The sequence below is a fragment of the Nerophis ophidion genome, linkage group LG28 (genome assembly GCF_033978795.1).
Source record: "Nerophis ophidion isolate RoL-2023_Sa linkage group LG28, RoL_Noph_v1.0, whole genome shotgun sequence".
In the NCBI taxonomy this organism is placed as follows: Eukaryota; Metazoa; Chordata; class Actinopteri; order Syngnathiformes; family Syngnathidae; genus Nerophis; species Nerophis ophidion.
This window is the reverse complement of record NC_084638.1, coordinates 25,430,856-25,457,809: the sequence shown is the minus strand read 5'-3', so window position 1 is coordinate 25,457,809 and position 26,954 is coordinate 25,430,856. Positions and strand designations below refer to the sequence as shown.

Here is a 26,954-nt window from a genome sequence, read left to right as displayed (position 1 = left end):
CAAGTTTTAGGACAAAGTTTTATTGATTCTGATCTTCAGAGAAGAAATATTTACAATTTAGTTAGAAGACAAGAAAACTGGGCTGGGATTGAGATGAGTTCATGGCTGTATTTCCAGCAAACTACCACTGGAGGTCGCCAGTGCTCATGATACTTGATGTGGACTGTTATGCAAAACACCACCTTATGGAGTACAACATTGTTTAGTGCAGAGATATTCCAAGTACTTTTCAGGAAAACAATAGGGGGGAACAAAGTAGTACACAGACATGTACACACAAAGAAGACCAGCTCCTTTTTTTTAAACAACATAAAGAAAATAAAAATCCAAGTACAAGAATGATTAAAAATAAATGTGGGGTTGTAATTCCAAAAAACTGCCACTAGGTGTTACTAACTTTGAATGAATATATATATATATATATATATATATATATATATATATATATATATATATATACTCATTCAAAGTTAGTGTGTGTTGGGTCAGGAAAAAACATGCAGGCTATTTAATCCCTGCAAGCCTGTTTCACAGGTTTCCCTGCTCTTCGGGGGGTTTAGAAAAATAAAGATTTTTATAAAATCACAAACCTGTTTCGCAGGATTTTTTATAAAATCCCCTGAAGAACAGGAAAACATGCGAAACAGGTTAAATATATACATATATACATATACATTAAGTCAAGAGGTTATTTCATCCCTGCAAGCCTATATATATATATATATATATATATATACATACTTTAAGTCAGGAGGCTATTTCATCCCTACAAGCCTGTTTCACAGATTTCCCTGCTCTATGGGGGATGTTATACAAAAACCTGCGAAACAGGCTTGTAGGGATGAAATAGCCTCTGTGTTTTTCTCCTGACACCTAGGCTATTTCATCTCTGCAAGCCTGTTTTGCAGGTTTCCCTGCTCTTCGGGTGGGGGGGATTTTATATAAAATCACATGTCTGTTTTGCAGGTTTGTATACAAAATCCACTGAAGAGCAGGAAAACCGAAAAACAGGCTTGTAGGGATGAAATAGCCTCCTTGTTTTTTCCTGACACGGAGGCTATTTCATCCCCGCAAGACTGTTTCACAGGTTTCTCTGTTCTTTGGGGGATTTTATTAGAATCACAAGCCTGTTTTGCAGGGCTTTTTTAAATATAATCCCCCAAAGAGTAGGGAAACCCGCGAAACAGGCTTGTAGGGAAGAAATAGCCTCCATGTTTTTTCCTGACACGGAGGCTATTTAATCCCTGCAAGCCTGTTTCGCAGGTTTCCCTGCTCTTCCGGGGGGGATTTTGTACAAAAATCACCAGCCTGTTTCGCAGGTTTTTCCTGCTCTTCGGGGTATTTTATAGAAAACCTGCGATATAAACTTGTAGGGATGAAATAGCCTCCGTGTTTTTTCCTGACACGGAGGCTATTTCATCCCTGCAAGCCTGTTTTGCAGGTTTCCCTGCTCTTCCGGGGGGGATTTTATACAAAAATCACCAGCCTGTTTCGTAGGTTTTTCCTGTTCTTCGGGGGATTTTATAGAAAAACCTGCGAAACAGGCTTGTAGGGATGAAATAGCCCGCATGTTTTTTGCATACTACATTCAATATACATCTGTGAGTGTGGGGCCAGTACTTCGATACAAAGTGTTCTACTTTATAAACAGTTACTTCAGTGTTTGGTGTCATGAATGCAGATATTACTACTGCTAGTAGTTTTACTCCAAATATTGTAGCACAAAGCCCTTAGTCAGAGAAGTGAAGACCAGCTCCAAAATCAGAGTGACTCTGAGGCGAGGAGGGGGGGTGGTGGCCGTGATGCGACATGGGGCCGTGGCGGCGCATCAATCAGACCACGGTGGAGGTTTGGTAGTTTTGCTCGGGGGGCGTCCTCCTCCTCCTCCTCCTCCTCCGCCGGCAGCACAGCACGCTCACCGTGATGATGACCACCAGCACCAGCAGGATGACCAACAGGCCGCCCACCAGGGCACCCAGACTCAACTCTGCACACACACACACACACACACACACACACACACAGTCCCAGGTCAGCTGGAACTGTGACACAAAGACCACGGGACAGAACTTTGGTCGCCAACATGTTTTGAATAAAGCTCATCAAACAATATGTATTTGACATACGAGGGTCATTTGTTATGTTGCATGTTTCGCCGCATGTTGCATCACGTTTTGTTGTATGTTGCATCCGCATGTTGGGTTGCATGTTGCATCATGTTATGTTGTATGTTGCGCCGCGTGTTGCGCCACGTGTTGCATCACGTTATGTTGTATGTTGCGCCGCGTGTTGCGCCACGTGTTTCATCCGCATGTTACATCACGTTATGTTGTATGTTGCGCCACGTGTTGCATCACGTTATGATGTGTGTTGCGCCACGTTTTGCATCCGCATGTTGCATCATGTTATGTTGCATGTTGCGCCACGTGTTGCTTCTGCATGTTGCATCACGTTATGTTGTATTTTGTGCCGCATGTTGCATCACGTTATGTTGTATTTTGTGCCACGTGTTGCATCCGTATGTTGCATCACGTTATGTTGCATGTTGCGCCACGTGTTGCTTCTGCATGTTGCATCACGTTATGATGTGTGTTGCGCCACGTTTTGCATCCGTATGTTGCATCACGTTATGTTGCATGTTGTGCCGCGTGTTGCATCCGCATGCTGCATCACGTTATGTTGTATGTTGCACCGCGTGTTGCATCCGCATGTTGCATCACGTTATGTTGTATGTTGCGCCGCGTGTTGCGCCACGTGTTTCATCCGCATGTTACATCACGTTATGTTGTATGTTGCGCCACGTGTTGCATCACGTTATGATGTGTGTTGCGCCACGTTTTGCATCCGCATGTTGCATCATGTTATGTTGCATGTTGCGCCACGTGTTGCTTCTGCATGTTGCATCACGTTATGTTGTATTTTGTGCCACGTGTTGCATCCGTATGTTGCATCACGTTATGTTGCGCCACGTGTTGCTTCTGCATGTTGCATCACGTTATGATGTGTGTTGCGCCACGTTTTGCATCCGTATGTTGCATCACGTTATGTTGCATGTTGTGCCGCGTGTTGCATCCGCATGCTGCATCACGTTATGTTGTATGTTGCACCGCGTGTTGCATCCGCATGTTGCATCACGTTATGTTGTATGTTGCACCGCGTGTTGCGGCACTTTATGTTGTATGTTGCGTTGCGTGTTGCATCCGCATGTTGCATCACGTTATGTTGTATGTTGCACCGCGTGTTGCGCCACGTGTTGCATCCGAATGTTACATCACGTTATGTTGCGCCACGTGTTGCATCACATTATGATGTATGTTGCGCCGCGTGTTGCATCACGTTATGTTGCATGTTGCGCCGTGTGTTGCATCCGCATGGTGCATCACGTTATGTTGTATGTTGCATTGCGTGTTGCATCCGCATGTTGCATCGCGTTATGTTGTATGTTGCACCGCGTGTTGCGCCACGTGCTGCATCCGCATGTTGCATCATGTTATGTTGCATGTTGCGCCACGTGTTGCCTCCGCATGTTGCATCACGTTATGTTGTATTTTGTGCCACGTGTTGCAACCGCATGTTGCATCACGTTATGTTGCATGTTGCGCCGCGTGTTGCATCCGCATGCTGCGTCACGTTATGTTGTATGTTGCATTGCGTGTTGCATCCGCATGTTGCATCACGTTATGTTGCATGTTGCGACGCGTGTTGCATCACGTTATGATGTATGTTGCGCCGCGTGTTGCGCCATGTTTTGCATCCGCATGTTGCATCATGTTATGTTGCATGTTGCGCCACGTGTTGCCTCCGCATGTTGCATCACGTTATGTTGTATTTTGTGCCACGTGTTGCAACCGCATGTTGCATCACGTTATGTTGCATGTTGCGCCGCGTGTTGCATCCGCATGTTGCATCCGCATGTTGCATCACGTTATGTTGTATGTTGCGTTGCGTGTTGCATCCGCATGTTGCATCACGTTATGTTGCATGTTGTGCCGCGTGTTGCATCCGCATGCTGCATCACGTTATGTTGTATGTTGCGCCACGTTTTGCATCCGCATGTTGCATCATGTTATGTTGCATGTTGCGCCACGTGTTGCTTCCGCATGTTGCATCACGTTATGTTGTATTTTGTGCCACGTGTTGCATCCGTATGTTGCATCACGTCATGTTTCATGTTGTGCCGCGTGTTGCATCCGCATGCTGCATCACGTTATGTTGTATGTTGCACCGCGTGTTGCATCCGCATGTTGCATCACGTTATGTTGCATGTTGCACCGCGTGTTGCGGCACGTTATGTTGTATGTTGCACCGCGTGTTGCATCCGCATGTTGCATCACGTTATGTTGTATGTTGCACCGCGTGTTGCATCCGAATGTTACATCACGTTATGTTGCGCCACGTGTTGCATCACATTATGATGTATGTTGCGCCGCGTGTTGCATCACGTTATGTTGCATGTTGCGCCGTGTGTTGCATCCGCATGGTGCATCACGTTATGTTGTATGTTGCATTGCGTGTTGCATCCGCATGTTGCATCGCGTTATGTTGTATGTTGCACCACGTGTTGCGCCAGGTGTTGCATCCGCATGTTGCATCATGTTATGTTGCATGTTGCGCCACGTGTTGCCTCCGCATGTTGCATCACGTTATGTTGTATTTTGTGCCACGTGTTGCAACCGCATGTTGCATCACGTTATGTTGCATGTTGCGCCGCGTGTTGCATCCGCATGTTGCATCCGCATGTTGCATCACGTTATGTTGTATGTTGCGTTGCGTGTTGCATCCGCATGTTGCATCACGTTATGTTGCATGTTGTGCCGCGTGTTGCATCCGCATGCTGCATCACGTTATGTTGTATGTTGCGCCACGTTTTGCATCCGCATGTTGCATCATGTTATGTTGCATGTTGCGCCCAGGTTGCTTCCGCATGTTGCATCACGTTATGTTGTTTTTTGTGCCACGTGTTGCATCCGTATGTTGCATCACGTCATGTTGCATGTTGTGCCGCGTGTTGCATCCGCATGCTGCATCACGTTATGTTGTATGTTGCACCGCGTGTTGCATCCGCATGTTGCATCACGTTATGTTGCATGTTGCACCGCGTGTTGCGGCACGTTATGTTGTATGTTGCACCGCGTGTTGCATCCGCATGTTGCATCACGTTATGTTGTATGTTGCACCGCGTGTTGCATCCGAATGTTACATCACGTTATGTTGCGCCACGTGTTGCATCACATAATGATGTATGTTGCGCCGCGTGTTGCATCACGTTATGTTGCATGTTGCACCGCGTGTTGCATCCGCATGTTGCATCACATTATGATGTATGTTGCGCCGCGTGTTGCATCACGTTATGTTGCATGTTGCGCCGTGTGTTGCATCCGCATGGTGCATCACGTTATGTTGTATGTTGCATTGCGTGTTGCATCCGCATGTTGCATCGCGTTATGTTGTATGTTGCACCGCGTGTTGCGCCACGTGTTGCATCCGCATGTTGCATCATGTTATGTTGCATGTTGCGCCACGTGTTGCCTCCGCATGTTGCATCACGTTATGTTGTATTTTGTGCCACGTGTTGCAACCGCATGTTGCATCACGTTATGTTGCATGTTGCGCCGCGTGTTGCATCCGCATGTTGCATCCGCATGTTGCATCACGTTATGTTGTATGTTGCGTTGCGTGTTGCATCCGCATGTTGCATCACGTTATGTTGCATGTTGTGCCGCGTGTTGCATCCGCATGCTGCATCACGTTATGTTGTATGTTGCGCCACGTTTTGCATCCGCATGTTGCATCATGTTATGTTGCATGTTGCGCCACGTGTTGCTTCCGCATGTTGCATCACGTTATGTTGTATTTTGTGCCACGTGTTGCATCCGTATGTTGCATCACGTCATGTTGCATGTTGTGCCGCGTGTTGCATCCGCATGCTGCATCACGTTATGTTGTATGTTGCACCGCGTGTTGCATCCGCATGTTGCATCACGTTATGTTGCATGTTGCACCGCGTGTTGCGGCACGTTATGTTGTATGTTGCACCGCGTGTTGCATCCGCATGTTGCATCACGTTATGTTGTATGTTGCACCGCGTGTTGCATCCGAATGTTACATCACGTTATGTTGCGCCACGTGTTGCATCACATAATGATGTATGTTGCGCCGCGTGTTGCATCACGTTATGTTGCATGTTGCGCCGTGTGTTGCATCCGCATGGTGCATCACGTTATGTTGTATGTTGCATTGCGTGTTGCATCCGCATGTTGCATCGCGTTATGTTGTATGTTGCACCGCGTGTTGCGCCACGTGTTGCATCCGCATGTTGCATCATGTTATGTTGCATGTTGCGCCACGTGTTGCCTCCGCATGTTGCATCACGTTATGTTGTATTTTGTGCCACGTGTTGCAACCGCATGTTGCATCACGTTATGTTGCATGTTGCGCCGCGTGTTGCATCCGCATGCTGCGTCACGTTATGTTGTATGTTGCATTGCGTGTTGCATCCGCATGTTGCATCACGTTATGTTGCATGTTGCGACGCGTGTTGCATCACGTTATGATGTATGTTGCGCCGCGTGTTGCGCCACGTTTTGCATCCGCATGTTGCATCATGTTATGTTGCATGTTGCGCCACGTGTTGCCTCGCATGTTGCATCACGTTATGTTGTATTTTGTGCCACGTGTTGCAACCGCATGTTGCATCACGTTATGTTGCATGTTCCGCCGCGTGTTGCATCCGCATGTTGCATCCGCATGTTGCATCACGTTATGTTGTATGTTGCGTTGCGTGTTGCATCCGCATGTTGCATCACGTTATGTTGTATGTTGCGTTGCGTGTTGCATCCGCACGTTGCATCACATTATGTTGTATGTTGCGTTGCGTGTTGCATCACGTTATGTTGCATGTTGCATCCGCATGTTGCATCACGTTATGTTGTATGTTGCGTTGTGTGTTGCATCCGCATGTTGCATCACGTTATGTTGTATGTTGCCGAGTGTTGCATCCGCATGTTACATCACGTTATGTTGCATGTTGCGCCACGTGTTGCATCTCATTATGATCTATGTTGCGCCGCGTGTTGCGCCACGTTTTGCATCCGCATGTTGCGTTATGTTGCATGTTGCGCCACGTGTTGCCTCCGCATGTTGCATCACGTTATGTTGTATTTTGTGCCACGAGTTGCATCCACATTTTGCATCACGTTATGTTGCATGTTGCGCCGCGTGTTGCATCCGCATGCTGCATCACGTTATGTTGTATGTTGCACCGCGTGTTGCGCCACGTGTTGCATCCGCATGTTACATCACGTTATGTTGCATGCTGCGCCACGTGTTGCATCACGTTATGATGTATGTTGCGCCGCGTGTTGCGCCACGTGTTGCATCCGCATGTTACATCACGTTATGTTGTATGTTGCGTCACGTGTTTCATCACGTTATGTTGTATGTTGGGCCGCGTGTTGCGCCACATGTTGCATCCGCATGTTACATCACGTTATGTTGCGCCACGTGTTGCCTCCGCATGTTGCATCACGTTATGTTGTATTTTGTGCCACGTGTTGCATCCGCATGTTGCATCACGTTATGTTGCATGTTGCGCCGCATGTTGCATCCGCATCTTGCATCCGCATCTTGCATCACGTTTGGGCGCATGTTGCGCCACACGTTGCATTCGCATGTTACATCAAGTTATGTTGCATATTTCGGCGCATGTTGTGCCACATGTTGCATCTGCATGTTACATCACGTTACGTTGCATGTTTTGCCGCATGTTGCGCCACATGTTGCATCTGCATGTTGCATCTGCATGTTGCATCACGTTACGTTGCATGTTTTGGCACATGTTGCGCCACATGTTGCATCTGCATGTTACATCACGTTATGTTGCATGTTTCGCCGCATGTTGTGCATATGTTGCTCCACATGTTGCATCCGCATGTTACATCACGTTATGTATCATGTTTCGCCGCATGTTGCGCCACGTGTTGATCTGCATGTTACATCACGTTATGTTGCATGTTTCACCGCATGTTGCGCAAATGTTGCGCCACATGTTGCATCTGCATGTTGCATCACATTACGTTGCATGTTGGCCACACGTTGTTTGCCACTTAGTGCGCAACGTGATGCGTTTGCATGTTGCATCATATGTTATGTTGCATTTTGCGCCGCATGTTGTGCACATGTTGTGAATTGTGTTGTTTGCCACTTGTTGCACTGGAATGTTTAATCACAAGTTGCGCCACATGTTGCCTGCAAGGTTACGGCTGACTCTACATTTCATATTTGTTAACTTGACGTGGTTACTCACCTGTTACTGTTTTATGGGACTCGCCTAGTTTAGATTCGTCAATTATACCTCGCGGCGTGACAAAACGAGGTACGGGTGGGTGGTGAAGCCGCACCTTGGGGCGACAGGTAGCAGCTTGACTCAGGTGCGTGTACCTTGCAGGATGTTGGTCTGGCCAGGCGTGCACTGCTGCATGCTCCAAGCTCCCTGGCGGTAGGCGGGGGCTCTGGACGGGATGAAGGCCGCCACCATGAAGCAATAACTTTGTCCGGCATCTAACCCGGATACCTCAGCCCGGTTGGACTTGGATATGATGTCTCTCTGCGGGGACACGCCCGACGTCTCAGAAATGTTCTCAAGGTGTGGCAGCTTTGTAGGTTACATAGTGTTTTCTAGGGCATGGTATTGTTTTCACGCCCCCCCCCTCCCCTGAAGTTAATATTTGTTTGTTTTTTTCAGTATGTGTCAAATTAGTTCTTTACTAACACTAAAATTATTGTTGTGCTGTTTCCTCTCACGCCCTCCTTCCATCGGTATGTGTCAAAATATACGCTATTGCCTCTCACGCCCCCCTCCCCCCAGGGGACAGACATTGCCACTCCCCCTCCCAAAAAGTAATTGTTAAATGTTAATTTACTTATATGTATGTGTCAAGATATATGCTATTGCTACTATTGTTGGACGTTTGCCTCTCACGCCCCCCTTCCATCGGTATGTGTCGATATATACGCTATTGTCTCTCACGCCCCCCGTACTCCAGGGGACAGACATTTTTTCACCCCCCCCTAAAGTTAATGTTTATTTATCTGAATGTTTCAAGATAAACACTATCGTGCTATTGCCTCTCACGCCCCCCTTCCCCTTCCAGGTGAGTTTTTTCATGGCCTCCCTGAAGTTAATGACTGTTTTTTTTATCAGTATATGTCAAATTAGTTATTTACTAACACTAAATCTACTGTTGTGCTGTTGCCTCTCACACCCCCCTTCCATCGGTATGTGTCAAGTGTACGCTATTTCCTCTCACCCCCCCCCCCCCCCCACGGGACAGACATTTTTCACCCCCACCCCAAAGTTAATGTTAAATGTTAATTTATGTGTCAAAATATGTGCTATTGCTACTTCTGTTGGGCATTTGCCTCTCACGCCCCCTTCCATCAGTATGTGTCAAGATATAAGCTATTGTCCTATTGCTTCTCACGCCCCCCAGGGAACAGATATTTTTTTACACACCCTTAAATTTATTGTTTTTATTTATTGAACTGTATGTGTCAAGATTCATGCTTTTGTACTATTGCCTCTCACACCTTACCCCTCCCCCCCAGGGGACAGAATTTTTTTCACGCCCCCCCTCCCCTGAAGTTACTGTTTTATTTTCTATCAGTATGTGTCAAATTAGTTCTTTATTATTAGTTTTTTTGTTTCTTTAATTGTATGTGTCAAGACACACCCTTTTCTGCTATTGCCTCTCACGCCTCCCCCCAGGGGCCATCATTTTTTTTCACGCCCCTTAAAGTTGATGTTGTTGTTTTTTATCAGTATGTGTCAAAATTGGTTCTTTACTAACACTAAAGCTACTGTTGTGCTGTTGTCTCTCACGCCCCCCTTCCATCGGTGTGTGTCAATATATACGCTATTGTGCTGTTGCCTCTCACGCCCCCCAGGTGACAGACATTTTTCACCCCCACCCCAAAGTGAATGTTAATTTATTTATATGTATGTGGCAAGATATATGCTATTTGCTACAACTGTTGGGCTTTTGCCTCTCACGCACCCCCTTCCATCGGTATGTGTCTAGATATATGCTATTGTCCTATTGCTTCTCACGCCCCCCCCCCCCCCCCCCAGGGCACAGACATGTTTCACGCACCCTTAAGGTTATTTATTCATTTGTTCTTAAATTATTTAACTGGATGTGTCAAGATACACACTTTTGTGCTATTGTCTCTCACGCCTCCCCCCCAGGGGGCAGAATTTTTTTCACGCCCCCCTGAAGTTAATGTTTTTATTTGTATCAGTATGTGTCGAATTAGTTCTTTATTAACACTAAATCTACTAGTGTGCTGTTGCCTCTCACGCCCCCCCTAAAATGTATGTTTATTTGTCGGTATGTGTCAAGATAAACACTATTATGCTATTGCCTCTCACGCCCCCCCTCCAGTTGGCAGATTTTTTGTCACGCCCTACCTGAAGTTAATGGGTTTTTTTTATCAGTATGTGTCAAATTAGTTTGTTACTTACACTAAAGCTACTAGTGTAATGTTGCCTCTCACGCCCCCCCCCCTTCCTTCTGTATGTTTAATATATACGCTATTGTCTCTCACCCCCCCCCCCCCCCGCACTCCAGGGGACAGACATTTTTTCACACACCCCCTAAAGTTAATGTTTATTTATCTGTATGAGTCAAGATAAACAGTATTGTGCTTTTGCCTCTCACGCCCCCCTCCCCCTTCCAGGTGAGTATTTTTACTCCCACCCTTCCATCAGTACGTGTCAATATAAACGCTATTGCATTACTGCCTCTCACGCCCCCCCAGGGAACATACATTTTTCAACAGTATTGTGCCATTGCACACACACACACACACACCCTCCCCCCTTCCAGGTGAGTTTGTTCATGCCCTCCCTGAAGTTAATGTCTGTTTTTTTTATCAGTACGTGTCAAATGATTTCTTTACTAACACATTTATCTGTACATGTCACGATATACGCTATTGCACTATTGCTCTCACGCCCCCCCCCCCCATGAAGTTAGTTTTTTTTCATCTGCATATGTCAAAATAGTTCTAACACTGGTCAAAAATGGAACTACGCGACGCCCCCTTTCCTCGACACATTCATCTTTGCATGTCACGATATACACTATTACACTATTGCCTCTCACGTCCCCCCCCCCCCCCCCCAAAGTTAATGTTTTTTTTGTTTGTTTTTTAAATCTGTAAGTTTCAAAATAGTTCTAACACTGGTCAAAATGGGAATCATGCCACGCCCCCTTCCTCATCACGTTTATCTGCACGTGTCACGATGTACGCTATTACACTATTGCCTCTCACGCCCCCCCAAAGTTATTTTTTTTCATCTGCATCTTTCAAAATAGTCCTAACACGGGTTGAAAATGGAATTACGCCACACCCCCTTCCTCGACACATTCATCAGTATGTGTCACAATGTACAATATTGCCTCTCACGCCCCCCCTCCCCCTCAAAGTAATTTTTTTATCTGTAGGTTTCAAAATAGTGATAATACTGGTTAAAGATGGAATCACGCAACACCCCCTTTCCTCGACACTTTATTCTTTATGTGTCACGATATACTCTATTACACTATTGCCTCTCACGCCCCCCCAAAGTACATTTTTTTATCTGTACGTTTCAAAATATTGATAATACTGGTTAAAGACTGAATTATGTCAAACTTCGTGCCTCAACACATTCATCTTTGTGTGTCATGATGTATGCTGTTACACTATTGCCTCTCACGCCCCCCCAGAGTTATTTTATTTGAATCTGTATGCTTGTAAATAGTTCTAACACTGGTCAAAAATGTAATCATGCCACGCCCCCTTCCTCGACACATTCATCTGTGCGTGTCACAATATACTCTATTACACTATAACCTCTCACGCCCCCCACCCCAAGTTATTTTCTTTAATGTGTAGGTTTTAACGAATTGATAATACTGGTTAAAGATGGAATTTAGCAACGCCCCCTTCCTCAACACATTCATCAGTATGTGTCACGATATACACTATTGCCTCTCACGCCCCCCCTCCCCTCAAAGTTATTATTTTATCTGTACGTTTCAAAATATTGATAATACTGGTTAAAGACTGAATTATGTCAAACCCCGTACCTCAACACATTCATCTTTGTGTGTCACGATGTATGCTGTTACACTATTGCCTCTCACGCCCCCCACCCCAAGTTGTTTTCTGTAATGTGTAGGTTTTAACGATTTGATAATACTGGTTAAAGATGGAATTTAGCCACGCCCCCTTCCTCGACACATTCATTAGTATGTGTCACGATATACACTATTGCCTCTCACGCCCCCCCTCCCCCTCAAAGTTATTTTTTTTATCTGTAGGTTTCAACATAGTGATAATACTGGTTAAAGATGGAATCACGCAACACCCCCTTTCCTCGACACTTTATTCTTTATGTGTCACGATATACTCTATTACACTATTGTCTCTCACGCCCCCCAAAGTAAATTTTTTTATCCGTACGTTTCAAAATATTGATAATACTGGTTAAAGACTGAATTATGTCAAACCCCGTGCCTCAACACATTCATCAGTACGTGTCATGATATACGCTGTTACACTATTGCCTCTCACGCCCCCCACCCCAAGTTATTTTCTTTAATGTGTAGGTTTTGACGAATTGATAATACTGGTTAAAGATGGAATTTAGCCACGCCCCCTTCCTCGACACATTCATCAGTATGTGTCACGATATACACTATTGCCTCTCACGCCCCCCCAAAGTTATTTTTTTGTTTTGTTTAATCTGTAGGTTTCAAAATATTTGTCAAAAATGGAACACTGCCACGCCCTCTTCCTCAACACATTCATTTGTACATGTCACCATATACGCTATTACACTATTGCCTCTCACGACCCCCCCTACCGATACACTTAAAATTCATAAAATCGCAAGTTTATTCAATCCTATTGGGGGAATAAAACCCAAATAACGAAGTTGTATTTGCGTGTAGTACTGCTGCGAGTACCTTTCCAGTGTTCCCAGACTTGTAGTAGCTGATCTTGTAGTGCAGGTCGTCCTTCAGCACGTCTTTGACGCTCTGCTGTTTCCCGTGTGGGTGGAAACTGGTGAGAGGATCTTGGATGAGCACGCTCACCCGGCCTTCTTCCAACACCTCCACATGGAACTCCGCCGCGCTGATCTCGCCTAGGCAGGAAGGAACGCCAGAGAACCTTATATATGTATATAAAACAGTTGCTACTAGACTTACAGTACTAACACTTTGTAGGGCGCAACAAAAGTATGTGCACTGGCTTATAATATACTGGAGTGTAGTTTATATATATACATATATAAGACAGTTGGTACTAGACTTACAGTACAAACATTTTGTAGGGCGTAACGAAATAATTTGATATGTAAATAAAACAGTTGGTACTAGACTTACGGTACAAACACTTTGTAGGGCTCAACAAAATAACGTGATGTGTAAATAAAACAGTTAGTACTAGACTTACAGTATTGACACTTTGTAGGGCTCAACAAAAGTATGTACACAGGCTTATAATATACTGTAGCGTACTTTATAAATGTTAATAAAACAGCTGGTACTAGACTTACAGTACAAACACTTTGTAGGGCTCAACAAAATAATTTGATATGTAAATAAAACAGTTGGCACTAGACTCACAGTACTAACACTTTGTATGGCTCAACAAAATAATTTGATATGTAAATAAAACAGTTGGTACTAAACTTACAGTACTGACACTTTGTAGGGCTCAACAAAAGTATGTACACAGGCTTATAATGTACTGTAGCGTACTTTATAGATGTAAATAAAACAGTTGTTACTAGACTTACACTACAAACACTTTGCAGGGCTCAACAAAGTAATTTGATATGTAAATAAAACAGTTGGTACTAGACTTACAGTACTAACACTTTGTAGGGCTCAACAAAAGTATGTAAACTGGCTTATAATATACTGTAGTGTACTTTATATATGTAAATAAAACAGCTGGTACTAGACTTACAGTACAAACACTTTGTAGGGCTCAACAAAGTAATTTGATATGTAAATAAAACAGTTGGTACTAGACTTACAGTAATAACCCTTTGTAGGGCTCAACAAAAGTATATACACTGGTTTATAATATACTGTAGTGTACTTTATAGGTGTAAATAAAACAGTTGGTACTAGACTTACAGTACAAACACTTTGTAGGGCTCAACAAAATAATTTGATATTTAAATAAAACAGTTGGTACTACACTTACAGTAATAACCCTTTGTAGGGCTCAACAAAATAATTTGATATGTAAATAAAACAGTTGGCACTAGACTCACAGTACTAACACTTTGTAGGGCTCAACAACATAATTTGATATGTAAATAAAACAGTTGGTACTAGACTTACAGTACTGACACTTTGTAGGGCTCAACAAAAGTATGTACACAGGCTTATAATATACTGTAGCGTACTTTATATATGTAAATAAAACAGCTGGTACTACACTTACAGTACAAACACTTTGTAGGGATCAACAAAGTAATTTGATATGTAAATAAAACAGTTGGTACTAGACTTACAGTACTAACACTTTGTAGGGCTCAACAAAAGTATGTACACTGGCTTATAATATACTGTAGTGTACTTTATACATGTAAATAAAACAGCTGGTACTAGACTTACAGTACAAACACTTTGTAGCGTGCAATAAATAATTTGGAATTTAAATAAAACAGTTGGTACTAGACTTACAGTACAAACACTTTGTAGAGCTCAACAAAATAATTTGATATGTAAATAAAACAGTTGGTACTAGACTTACAGTACTGACACTTTGTAGGGCTCAACAAAAGTATGTACACCGGCTTATAATATACTGTAGTGTACTTTATTTATGTAAATAAAACAGTTGGTACTAGATTTACAGTACTAACACTTTGTAGGGCTCAACAAAAGTATGTACACCGGCTTATAATATACTGTAGCGTACTTTATATATGTAAATAAAACAGTTGGTACTAGACTTACAGTACTAACACTTTGTAGGGCTCAACAAAAGTATGTACACAGGCTTATAATATACTGTAGTGTACTTTATTTATGTAAATAAAACAGTTGGTACTAGACTTACAGTACTAACACTTTGTAGGGCTCAACAAAAGTATGTACACAGGCTTATAATATACTGTAGCGTACTTTATTTATGTAAATAAAACAGTTGGTACTAGACTTACAGTACTAACACTTTGTAGGGCTCAACAAAAGTATGTACACCGGCTTATAATATACTGTAGCGTACTTTATAAATGTAAATAAAACAGTTGGTACTAGACTTACAGTACTGACACTTTGTAGGGCTCAACAAAAGTATGTACACTGGCTTATAATATACTGTAGTGTACTTTATACATGTAAATAAAACAGCTGGTACTAGACTTACAGTACAAACACTTTGTAGCGTGCAATAAATAATTTGGAATTTAAATAAAACAGTTGGTACTAGACTTACAGTACAAACACTTTGTAGAGCTCAACAAAATAATTTGATATGTAAATAAAACAGTTGGTACTAGACTTACAGTACTGACACTTTGTAGGGCTCAACAAAAGTATGTACACCGGCTTATAATATACTGTAGTGTACTTTATTTATGTAAATAAAACAGTTGGTACTAGACTTACAGTACTAACACTTTGTAGGGCTCAACAAAAGAATGTACACCGGCTTATAATATACTGTAGTGTACTTTATTTATGTAAATAAAACAGTTGGTACTAGACTTACAGTACTAACACTTTGTAGGGCTCAACAAAAGTATGTACACCGGCTTATAATATACTGTAGCGTACTTTATAAATGTAAATAAAACAGTTGGTACTAGACTTACAGTACTAACACTTTGTAGGGCTCAACAAAAGTATGTACACTGGCTTATAATATACTGTAGTGTACTTTATAAATGTAAATAAAACAGCTGGTACTAGACTTACAGTACAAACACTTTGTAGGGCTCAACAAAGTAATTTGATATGTAAATAAAACAGTTGGTACTAGACTTACAGCACTAACGCTTTGTAGGGCTCAACAAAAGTATGTACACTGGCTGATAATATACTGAAGTGTACTTTATATATGTAAATCAAACAGTTGGTACGAGACTTACAGTACAAACACTTTGTAGGGCGCAACAAAATAATTTGATATGTAAATAAAACAGTAGGTACGAGACTTACAGTACAAACACTTTGTAGGGCTCAATAACAGTATAAAGTGTACTCTAGAGGTAGGCATGAAAGACACACAAGTGTGTGTGTGTGTGTGTGTGTGTGTGTGTGTGTGTGTGTGTGTGTGTGTGTGTGTGTGTGTGTGTGTGTGTGTGTGTTTGAGACCTACTTTGCGTGTAGGGGTTGAAGGGAGGCGAGTATGTGTGCGGCAGTTCATCCAGCAGGTGTTCATCACTCTCAGGTTCAGTCAGCACGTCAGCAGTGAAGATCCTGTCAAGGTGGGGTCACACACGCCGGGTCAAAGGTCACAGGATGTTTGCTCACCAACCCAAGCAAAAAAAAACGCCATTTGGAAAACGCCCCCGCCGCTCGGTCTTCTGAGCTCAAGTTGTGTGGCCAGAGAGGACTCTGTAGGCCAGTCAGGAGTCTGTAGGCCAGTCAGGACTCTGTAGGCCAGTCAGGACTCTGTAGGCCAGTCAGGACTATGTAGGCCTGTCAGGACTATGTAGGCCAGTCAGGACTATGTAGGCCAGTCAGGACTATGTAGGCCAGTCAGGACTATGTAGGCCTGTCATTAGCACACAATGTCTCACGCTACATTATCTTATTTACCTTTTATGTTTGTCTTATTAATTTTTTATGTGTTTATGTTATTAACCTTTTATGTTATTAACTATTTATGTTATTTACCCTTTATGTTTTTGTGTTATTAACCTTTTATGTTTTAATGTTATTAACCTTTTGTGTTTTTATGTTGTTAACCTTTTATGTTTTTATGCTATTAACGTTTTATGTTTTATGTTATTAACGTTTTATGTTTTTGTGTTATTAACCTTTTATGTTTTTATGTTATTAACCATTTATGTTTTTATGATATTAATGTTTTATGTTTTTATGCTATTAATGTTTTATGTTTTTATGCTTTTAACCTTTTAATGTTTTTATGTTATTAACCTTTTATGTTTTTATGTTATTAATATTTTATGTTTTTATGCTATTAACCTTTTATGTTTTAATGTTATTAACCTTTTGTGTTTTTATGTTATTATTGTTTAATGTTTTTATGCTGTTAACCTTTTATGTTTTTATGTTATTAACCTTTTCTGTTTTTATGTTATTAATGTTTTATGTTTTTATATTATCAACCTTTTGTGTTTTTAAAGTTATTACCTTTCATGTTTTTATGTTATTAATGTTTTATGTTTTTATACTATTAACCTTTTATGTTTTGTGTTATTAAACTTTTATGTATTAACCTTTTATGTTTGTATGTTATTAATAGGTTTATAATATTAAACTTTTATTAATGTTTTATGTTATTAAAGTTTTATATTTTTATGTTATTAACGTTTTATGTCTAACATTTAATATGTGTATGTTATTAACATTTTATATTTTCATGTTATTAACATTTTATGTTACTAATGTTTTATATTGATATGTTATCAACGTTTTATGCTATTAATGTTTTATTTTAGTAATGTTTAACATTTGTATGTTATTAACATTTTAAGTTGTTTATGTGTTATTATTCATAACCACCATTTAATTATTATTATCATTATTTATATGATTATTGTCATCATAACTATGATTGTTATTTTTACTATCATGATTATCATGATTATTACAATGATTATGATTACTATTACTATTATGATGAATATAATATTTTTCATGATTATTACGATTATTATTGTTATGGCTCAGACTCCCACCACCACTGCTCAACCAACTGTGCGCTCCAGTGAGAGCGCCGCAGGCCGCGCAGGAAATCTGCGATCAGTGCACTTGACTGGGATTGAATGAGCTGCCTTCATAAGCCCACACAACCTGCCATGCCGTGACGGAATACAATATTCTGTTGATATCCCATAAACTATCATCTGATGCTTGATGCAACCTTGCTATCCATCTGTTTTCCCCCTCTGTGTTTCCGTGTCGTCCCCGCATCACCCTCTGCCGTCTTGAAAGTGAGCTGCGCATCTCACTTTTCCCTGGTTCTCCCTTCTTGACTCTTCCCTGCCTCCCTCGCTGCTTCCTGATTCTCGACTCCTCGCCTGCCCCTGGGTTCCTTCGTTCTCATCAACATTTGGTAACACACACCTCAGCTAGCTACACACACAACCTCACGTCACGTTCACGTTTGGCTCTAGTTCACACTCCATTTCCTTAGTTTATATTGTTATTGTTTTATTATTATTATATATACGGTTTGTATATATATATATATATATATATATATATATATATAATACATGTTTGAACATTACAAAACCCTGGTGTCTGCTGCCGTCATCTCCCCTCTGCAAACCATAGCAATTATTATCATTATTACTATTATTATTGTACTTATGATGATTATTATTACTCCTTTTATTATTATGATGATGATGATGATGATGATGATGAAGAGTTCCATACCTATCAATCGGTTCCAGATCCAGAGACAAATCACATTCTCGCTCTGATATCGTGATGCAGTTTGGACTCTCCATCCAGTCTCCGTCATCCCTGTTAGTCATATTCATAATCATCGCGTGTGTGTGTGTGTGTGTGTGTGTGTGTGTGTGTGTGTGTGTGTGTGTGTGTGTGTGTGTGTGTGTGTCTGTGTGCGTGCGAGTGTGTGTGTATTTGTGTGTGTGTGTGTGTGTGTGTGTGTGTGTGTGTGTGTGTGTGTGTGTGTGTGTGTGTGTGTGTGTGTGTGTGTGTGTGTGTGTGTGTGTGTGGTGTGTGTGTGTGAGTGAGTGCGCACTCACCATGAGTACTTGACAGTGAAGGTGTAGTGTGAAGGTGGTGAGGTCCACAGGAGGATGGTTTTAAAGTCCAAGGACATCCAGCGAACATTCTCCGCTTTTGGTGCGGCATCGTCTGAAAAATTATTTAAAAATAACATATTTTGTTATACAACATCGTAACATGTAACATCTGCCATATAGTGAAAATAACATATTTTGTTACACAACATCGTAACATGTAACATGTGCCATATAGTGAAACCACACTTAACGCTGTCATAAACATGTGCTATATAGTGAAACCAAACAAAACGACACTGTCATAAACATGTGCCATATAGTGAAACCACACTAAACAACACTGTCATAAACATGTGCCATATAATGAAACCACACTAAACAACACTGTCATAAACATGTGCCATACAGTGAGACCACACTAAACAACACTGTCATAAACATGTGCCATATAGTGAAACCACACTAAACCATTTAGTTGATACTACAATTACATTGATATTTTTAGCATCACAAAATCTTCTTTTGTTTAAAAATAAACGATATTATGTTTATAAACTCAGTAAATACGTCACTGGACACATGAGGACTTTGAATATGACCAATGTATGATCCTGTAACTACTTGGTATCGCATTGATACCTAAATGTGTGGTATTATTCAAAACTAGTTTAATAGTCCCCTTTATTTAAAAGATAACCATAATATATTTTGGTACCGGTACCAAAATATTGGTGTCGGAACAACACTAATACATAGATATCACAGGTAGATATCATAGATAGATATCACAGACAGATATCACAGGTAGATATCATAGATAGATATCATAGGTAGATATCACAGACAGATATCATAGATAGATATCATAGATAGATATCATAGGTAGATATCATAGATAAATATCATAGAGAGATATCATAGGTAGATATCATGGGTAGATATCACAGACAGATATCATAGATAGATATCATAGGTAGATATCATAGATAGATATCACATATGGATATTACGGGTAGATATCACAGGTAAATATCATAGATAGATATCATAGATAGATATCATAGGTAGATATCATAGATAGATATCACAGATAGATATCACAGGTAGATATCACAGACAGATATCATAGATAGATATCATAGGTAGATATCATAGATAGATATCACATATGGATATCACAGGTAGATATCATAGATAGATATCACAGGTAGATATCATAGATAGATATAGGTAGATATAACAGACCGATTTCATGGATAAATATCACAGATAGATATCACAGGTAGATATCACAGGTAGATATCATAGGTAGATATCATAGATAGATATCTTAGGTAGATATCACAGACAGATATCATAGATAGATATCATAGGTAGATATCATAGATAGATATCACATATGGATATTACAGGTAGATATCACAGGTAGATATCATAGATAGATATCATAGATAGATATCATAGGTAGATATCATAGATAGATATCACAGATAGATATCACAGGTAGATATCACAGACAGATATCATAGATAGATATCATAGGTAGATATCATATATAGATATCACATATGGATATCACAGGTAGATATCACAGGTAGATATCATAGATAGATATCACAGGTAGATATCATAGATAGATATAGGTAGATATCACAGACCGATTTCATGGATAAATATCACAGATAGATATCACAGGTAGATATCACAGGTAGATATCATAGGTAGATATCATAGATAGATATCATAGATAGATATCTTAGGTAGATATCACAGACAGATATCATAGATAGATATCACAGATAGATATCACAGGTAGATATCATAGATAGATATCACAGGTAGATATCATAGGTAGATATCATAGATAGATATCATAGATAGATATCATAGGTAGATATCACAGACAGATATCATAGATAGATATCACAGATAGATATCACAGGTAGATATCACAGGTAGATATCATAGATAGGTATCATAGATAGATATCATAGGTAGATATCACAGACAGATATCATAGATAGATATCACAGATAGATATCACAGGTAGATATCATAGGTAGATATCATAGGTAGATATCATAGATAGATATCATAGATAGATATCATAGATAGATATCATAGATAGATATCACATATGGATATCACAGGTAGATATCACAGGTAGATATCATAGATAGATATCATAGGTAGATATCACAGACAGATATCATGGATAAATATCACAGATAGATATCACAGGTAGATATCACAGGTAGATATCATAGGTAGATATCATAGGTAGATATCACAGACAGATATCATAGATAGATATCATAGATAGATATCACAGATAGATATCACAGGTAGATGTCATAGGTAGATATCATAGATAGATATCACAGATAGATATCACAGGTAGATATCACAGGTAGATATCATAGATAGATATCATAGATGGATATCACAGATAGATATCATAGATAGATATCACAGATAGATATCACAGGTAGATATCACAGGTAGATATCACAGGTAGATATCATAGATGGATATCACAGATAGATATCATAGATCGATATCCCAGATAGATATCATATAAAGATGAGCTTGTAGAAACCTGACTAACTTCTAGTAATCTAAATTATAATCATCATCTTTTTAATACTAAATACAGAACAAGATAGTTGTGTTATGTTTCATGTCTACCTTCTTTATGTCTCGACTTGTTTATGTCTCTACTTGTTTATGTCTCTACTTGTTTATGTCTCAACTTGTTTATGTCTCGACTTGTTTATGTCTCTACTTCTTTATGTCTCTACTTGTTTATCTCTTTACTTGTTTATGTCGTGTTCATTTTTCTGCTTTTTTAGGTCTTTAGGCGTTCATGTCTCTCCTTGTTTTTGTCTCTACTAGCGCCCTTCTTGACTTGACTCCCACAGAAATGCAAACACACGAGGCTTTTATTGCCCTTGTTGGACCTTCTTTGATGTCCTTCTCAGAAGACATCTGCTGGGAAAGGTCAGCAGTTGAAGGGAAGGAAGACCTTTTTCTTTCCGACTGGAGGAGAAAGTCTCTCGACCCCACCTTCCACCAGGGACTCCAAACTACTACAACTCACATTTAACTTCCTACGTTCAGAGGTGGGTAGTAATGCGCTACATTTACTCCGTTACATCTACTTTGGGATTAATTGTACTTCTACGAGTAGTTTTTATGCAACATACTTTACTTGGGTGACTACTCCTTACTTTTACTTGAGTAATAAATCTCTAAAGTAACAGTACTCTTACTTGAGTACAATTTCTGGCTACTCGACCCACCTCTGCACACAAGTCAAAGTTGGACAAACATTTGAGTCACCTCAGCGTGTTTGAGTGACACAAGAAGACGTTATTATCACCTTCTGGGAACAAAACACTGAGAGACAAAACCTGCCCTCAAGTTCTGGTCTTTACTCGCCGTCAGCAGGATGACTAAGTATGTGGACCGAGGTCACGAAGTGTCAAACTCATTTGGTAAAAATTACATTCAGGTAACAGGAAAGGTGAAAAAATAAAAATAAATAAATAGCTAAAAAGAAGGTCAAAATTTAAAAAGAAGTAAAAAATTATTTAAATATAAGGTCAAATAGAATAAAATTCAGTTCTAAAAAATGAAAAAGTAAAAAGAGGTCAAATGAAGCAAATAAAAAGTTTAAAAAAGATGGTAAAAGTTGGTAAATATAAAGTTCACCCACTTTTTGCCATCTTTTTTACCTACTTTTTACCTGAGGGTAAGAAGAAGGATGAGAGGCAAAAAGAAGGTAGTAAGTTGGTTAAAAAAATAAATAAAAAGGTCAATAGAAGTAAAACCAAAAGTCGAAAAGTTGGTAAAAGATGATCCAAAAGTGTACAAATAAAATAAAGTGAAGAAAAAAGATGATAAAATAACATACAAGAAGTTAAAAAAATATTTGAAAAGAAGGTTAACAAATGTCAAATAGGGTTTAAAGTATGTAGGAGGGAAAACACAAAGTTTAAGATACTTAGGTTAAGTTAAAAGGAGGTAGATGAAGGTTAAATAAGGTAAAAATTGTTTAAAAAGATCTTAATGAAAATGTTAGTAAAATAAAGGTAAGAATAAAGTGAAAAATTGGTTAAGAAGGTAATAAAAATGTAAAACATAGATAAGCTAAAAAGTAGATAAAGGAAAAATTGTAATAAAAAGAGTAGAAGGAAATTGAAAAAAGTAGTAGCTTGAATAAGAAAATATGCTACGAAATATGCCATAAAAATAAATATGCTAAGAAGGTCAAATTAGCTAAAGAAAAAAAAGTAAAGTAAAAAAAGGTAAAAAGGATTAAAAAAATTAAAAAGAAGGTAAGAAAAAGGTAGAATGTAAGTAAAAGAAGGTGAAAATGTTTCAAAAGATAAGATGTAAATAAAAGAAGGTCAAAGAAAAAGAAGGTAAACAAGGGTAAAATAAAGTTGGTCAAAGAAGATAAAAAAAGAATTTAAGATTTGAGTAAAAGAAGGTCAAAAGTGTTTAAAAAGATGTAAAAAGAAGGTATTAAAAAAGTTAGTAAAATAAAAATAAGAGTAAAGTGAAAAGTTGGTCAAGTGTGCAATAAGAAGGTAAAACATAACAAAGATAAAAATTAGATGAAGGAAAACATTTGGCAAAAAGAGTAGAAGGAAAGTAAAATAAGAAGTAGTTTAAATAAGAAAATATGCAATAAAAAGACAATATGCTAAGAAGGTAAAATTAGCTAAAAAAAATAATACAACAATTAAAGTAAAACAAAGGTAAAAAGTAGATCAAATGTTTAAAAAGAAGGTAAGAAGAAGGTAGAATGTAAGTAAAAGAAGGTGAAAAGATTAAAAAGGGTTAAAAAAAAGGTAAGATGTAAGTAAAATTAGGTGAAAAGGTTTCAAAAGGTAAAATGTAAATAATAGAAGGTCAAAGAAAAAAAAGTAAATGAGGGTAAAAAAAAACGTCGGTCAAAGAAGATAAAAAAGAAAGTGAGATGTAAGTAAAATAAGGTAAAAGTGTTTAAAAAGATGTAAAAAGGAGGTATGAAAAAAGTTAGTAAAATAAAGGTAAGAATAAAGGGAAAAGTTGGTAAAGTGGGGAATAAGAAGGTAACTCATAAAAAAGGTAAAAAGTAGATCAAGGAAAACATTTAATAAAAAGAGTAAAATGAAAGTAAAATAAGAAGTAGTTTAAATAAGAATAAAAAAAATAAAAGAAAAATACATGTAAAATAAGATAAAAGAAGGTTAGAAAATTAAAAAGAAGGTTAACAAATGTAAAATAGGGTTTAAAGTAGGTAGCAGAGAAAATACAAAGATTATGATAAAAGGTAGGTCAAAGAAGGGAAAAAATAAGATAAAATTAGTTTTAAAATGTTAAAAGGAGGTAGATGAAGGTTAAAGAAGGTAAAAAGTGTTTAAAAAGATGTAAAAAGAAGGTATGAAAAGTTAACTAAATAAAGGTAGGAATAAAGTTAAAGAGTAAAGAAAGTAATAAGAACGTGAAACAAGATAAGCTAAAAGAAGGTAAAGGAAAACATTTGGTAAAAAAGAGTAGAAGGAAAGTAAAATAAGAAGAAGCTTGAATAAGAAAATATGCTACAAAAGGAAAATATGCTAAGAAGATAAAATTAGCTAAAGAAAAAAAAGTTAAATAAAACAAAGGTAAACGGTAGATCAAATGTTTAGAAAGAATGTAAGAAGAAGGTAGGATGTAAATAAAAGGTCAAAAAAAAAAGGTAAAGAAAAATGAAGTCAAAGAAAGTAAGAAGAAGGTAGAATGTAAGTAAAATAAGGTAAAAGGATTAAAAAAGGGAAAAAAGGTCAAATGTAAGTAAAATTAGGTGAAAAGTTTTCAAAAGGTAAGATATAAATAAAAGAAGGTAAATAAAAGTTAGTCAAAGAAGATAAAAAAAGAAGGTAAGATGTAAGTAAAAGAAGGTGAAAAGAATAAAAAGGGTCAAAAAAAGGTAAGTCCATTTAGGTGAAAATAAGGTAAAATCCAGGTAAAAGGAAGTTTGAACAGTTAAGTAAAATGAAGGTAAGAATAAGGTAGAAGGTAAAAGAATGTAAAATAAGGTAAAAAGTAGTTTGAACAGTTGAGTAAAATGAGGGTAAGAATAAGGTAAGAGAAGGTAATAGGAGGGTAAAAGAATACAAACGGAGGTAAAAAGAAAAAAAAGAAGCCAAATAAAAAAGGTGCAAAGAAAGTTAAGAAGGTAAAATAAGGTAAGTAAAAAGTAAGTTTAAAAAAAGTTAGGAAACAGTAAGAGAAGGTAAACAGAAAGTGAAATAAAAGTAAATAAAAGGGCAAAATAAATTTTAAAAAATAAGATACAAGGTAAAAAGAAAGTAAACAAGGTAAGTACAATGTGGGCAAGAGAAAGGTAAGGGAGGGTAATTAAAGTTAAAAGAAGGTAAAATCCAGGTAAAAAGAAGTTTGAACAGTTAAGTAAGACGAGGGTAAGAATAAGGTAAGAGAAGGTAATAGAATGGTAAAAGAATATAAACTCAGGTAAAAGAAAAAGAAAAGATGGTGCAAAGAAAGTAAAAAAGGTAAAAAAGGTAAGTAAAAAAGGTTAGGAAACAGTAAGAGAAGGTAAAAAGAAAGTTAAATAAAAGTAAATAAAAAGGTAAAATAACTTTTATAAAAATATGGTACTAGGTAAAAAAGGTAAAAAGAAGGTTAAAAAAAGGTAAGTACAATGTGGGCAAGAGAAAAGGTAAAGTAGGGTAAGAAAAGGTCAAATAATATAAAAGATAATAATCAATTTTAAACTTTTTTTTTTACTCTGGGTGCAAACTTAACTCCATAAAAGTACAGAAAAGATAAAAATCAGTTTGTAAGGATCCAGACTCCCAGATAAGGTAAGATAGAAGTATTGGGTAAGAACTGTACTTGCTCGAGTAAGGATCCAGACTCCCAGATAAGGTAAGATAGAACTATTGGGTAAGAACTGTACCTGCCTGAGTAAGGATCCAGACTCCCAGTTAAGGTAAGATAGAAGTATTGTGCAAAAATACCTGTCCGAGTAAGGATCCAGACCCCCAGATAAGGTAAGATAGAAGTATTGGGTAAGAACTGTACCTGTTTGAGTCAGGATCCAGACTCCCAGATAAGGTAAGATAGAAGTATTGGGTAAGAACTGTACCTGCCCGAGTCAGGATCCAGACTCCCAGATAAGGTAAGATAGAAGTATTGGGTAAGAACTGTACCTGCCCGAGTAAGGATCCAGACTCCCAGATAAGGTAAGATAGAGGTATTGGGTAAGAACTGTACCTGCCCGAGTCAGAATCCAGACTCCAAGATAGGGTAAGATAGAACTATTGGGTAAGAACTGTACCTGCCTGAGTAAGGATCCAGACTCCCAGTTAAGGTAAGATAGAAGTATTGTGCAAAAATACCTGTCCGAGTAAGGATCCAGACCCCCAGATAAGGTAAGATAGAAGTATTGGGTAAGAACTGTACCTGTTTGAGTCAGGATCCAGACTCCCAGATAAGGTAAGATAGAAGTATTGTGTAAGAACTGTACCTGCCCGAGTAAGGTTCCAGACTCCCAGATAAGGTAAGATAGAGGTATTGGGTAAGAACTGTACCTGCCCGAGTCAGGATCCAGACTCCCAGATAAGGTGAGATAGGAGTATTGTGTAAGAACTGTACCTGCCCGAGTCAGGATCCAGACTCCCAGATAAGGTAAGATAGAAGTATTGGGTAAGAACTGTACCTGCCCGAGTAAGGATCCAGACTCCCAGATAAGGTAAGATAGAAGTATTGGGTAAGAACTGTACCTGCCCGAGTCAGGGTCCAGGCGGCCATGCAGACTCCCAGGTAAAGTGCTATCTTCATGGTGAAAAAGTTCCACTGGTGTTCCAGCTCCCTTCGTCTCAAAGTGAGGGTTCCGTCTCGGGTTGGACCGAGGATCTGATCTGGCGCACATCTGACCCCTCCCACAGGGACTCTGAATGGCGGCCTGATT

The 26,954-nt window shown here is 39.1% G+C and overlaps 1 protein-coding gene across 2 annotated transcripts; it reads right to left on the bottom strand.

Moving 5' to 3' along the window:
• LOC133544945 (tissue factor-like) lies at nucleotides 1-26,954 on the bottom strand. Of its 2 annotated transcripts, XM_061890192.1 has the most exons (7): nucleotides 26,767-26,948; nucleotides 18,986-19,097; nucleotides 18,651-18,740; nucleotides 16,396-16,496; nucleotides 13,017-13,195; nucleotides 8,440-8,605; nucleotides 1-1,987 (listed from the first exon to the last, which is right to left on the bottom strand). In XM_061890192.1, the coding sequence occupies exons 1-7, from the start codon at nucleotides 26,822-26,824 to the stop codon at nucleotides 1,833-1,835; spliced, it is 861 nt and encodes a 286-aa protein (XP_061746176.1). In that variant the 5' UTR covers nucleotides 26,825-26,948; the 3' UTR covers nucleotides 1-1,832. The 2 variants fall into 2 exon arrangements, with proteins under 2 accessions (XP_061746176.1, XP_061746177.1); XM_061890193.1 differs by lacking the exon at nucleotides 18,651-18,740 and having other exon boundaries at nucleotides 26,767-26,954.

Coding starts and splice junctions, on each gene's coding strand:
- LOC133544945 (XM_061890192.1), bottom strand. CDS start 26,824: ATGAAGATAGCACTTTACCTGGGAGTCTGCATGGCCGCCTGGACCCTG. Junction 16,497..18,650: donor GATCTGGAACCGATTGATAG/GTATGGAACTCT, acceptor CCACCTTGACAG/GATCTTCACTGCTGACGTGC. Junction 1,988..8,439: donor CCAGACCAACATCCTGCAAG/GTACACGCACCT, acceptor GTGTGTGTGCAG/AGTTGAGTCTGGGTGCCCTG.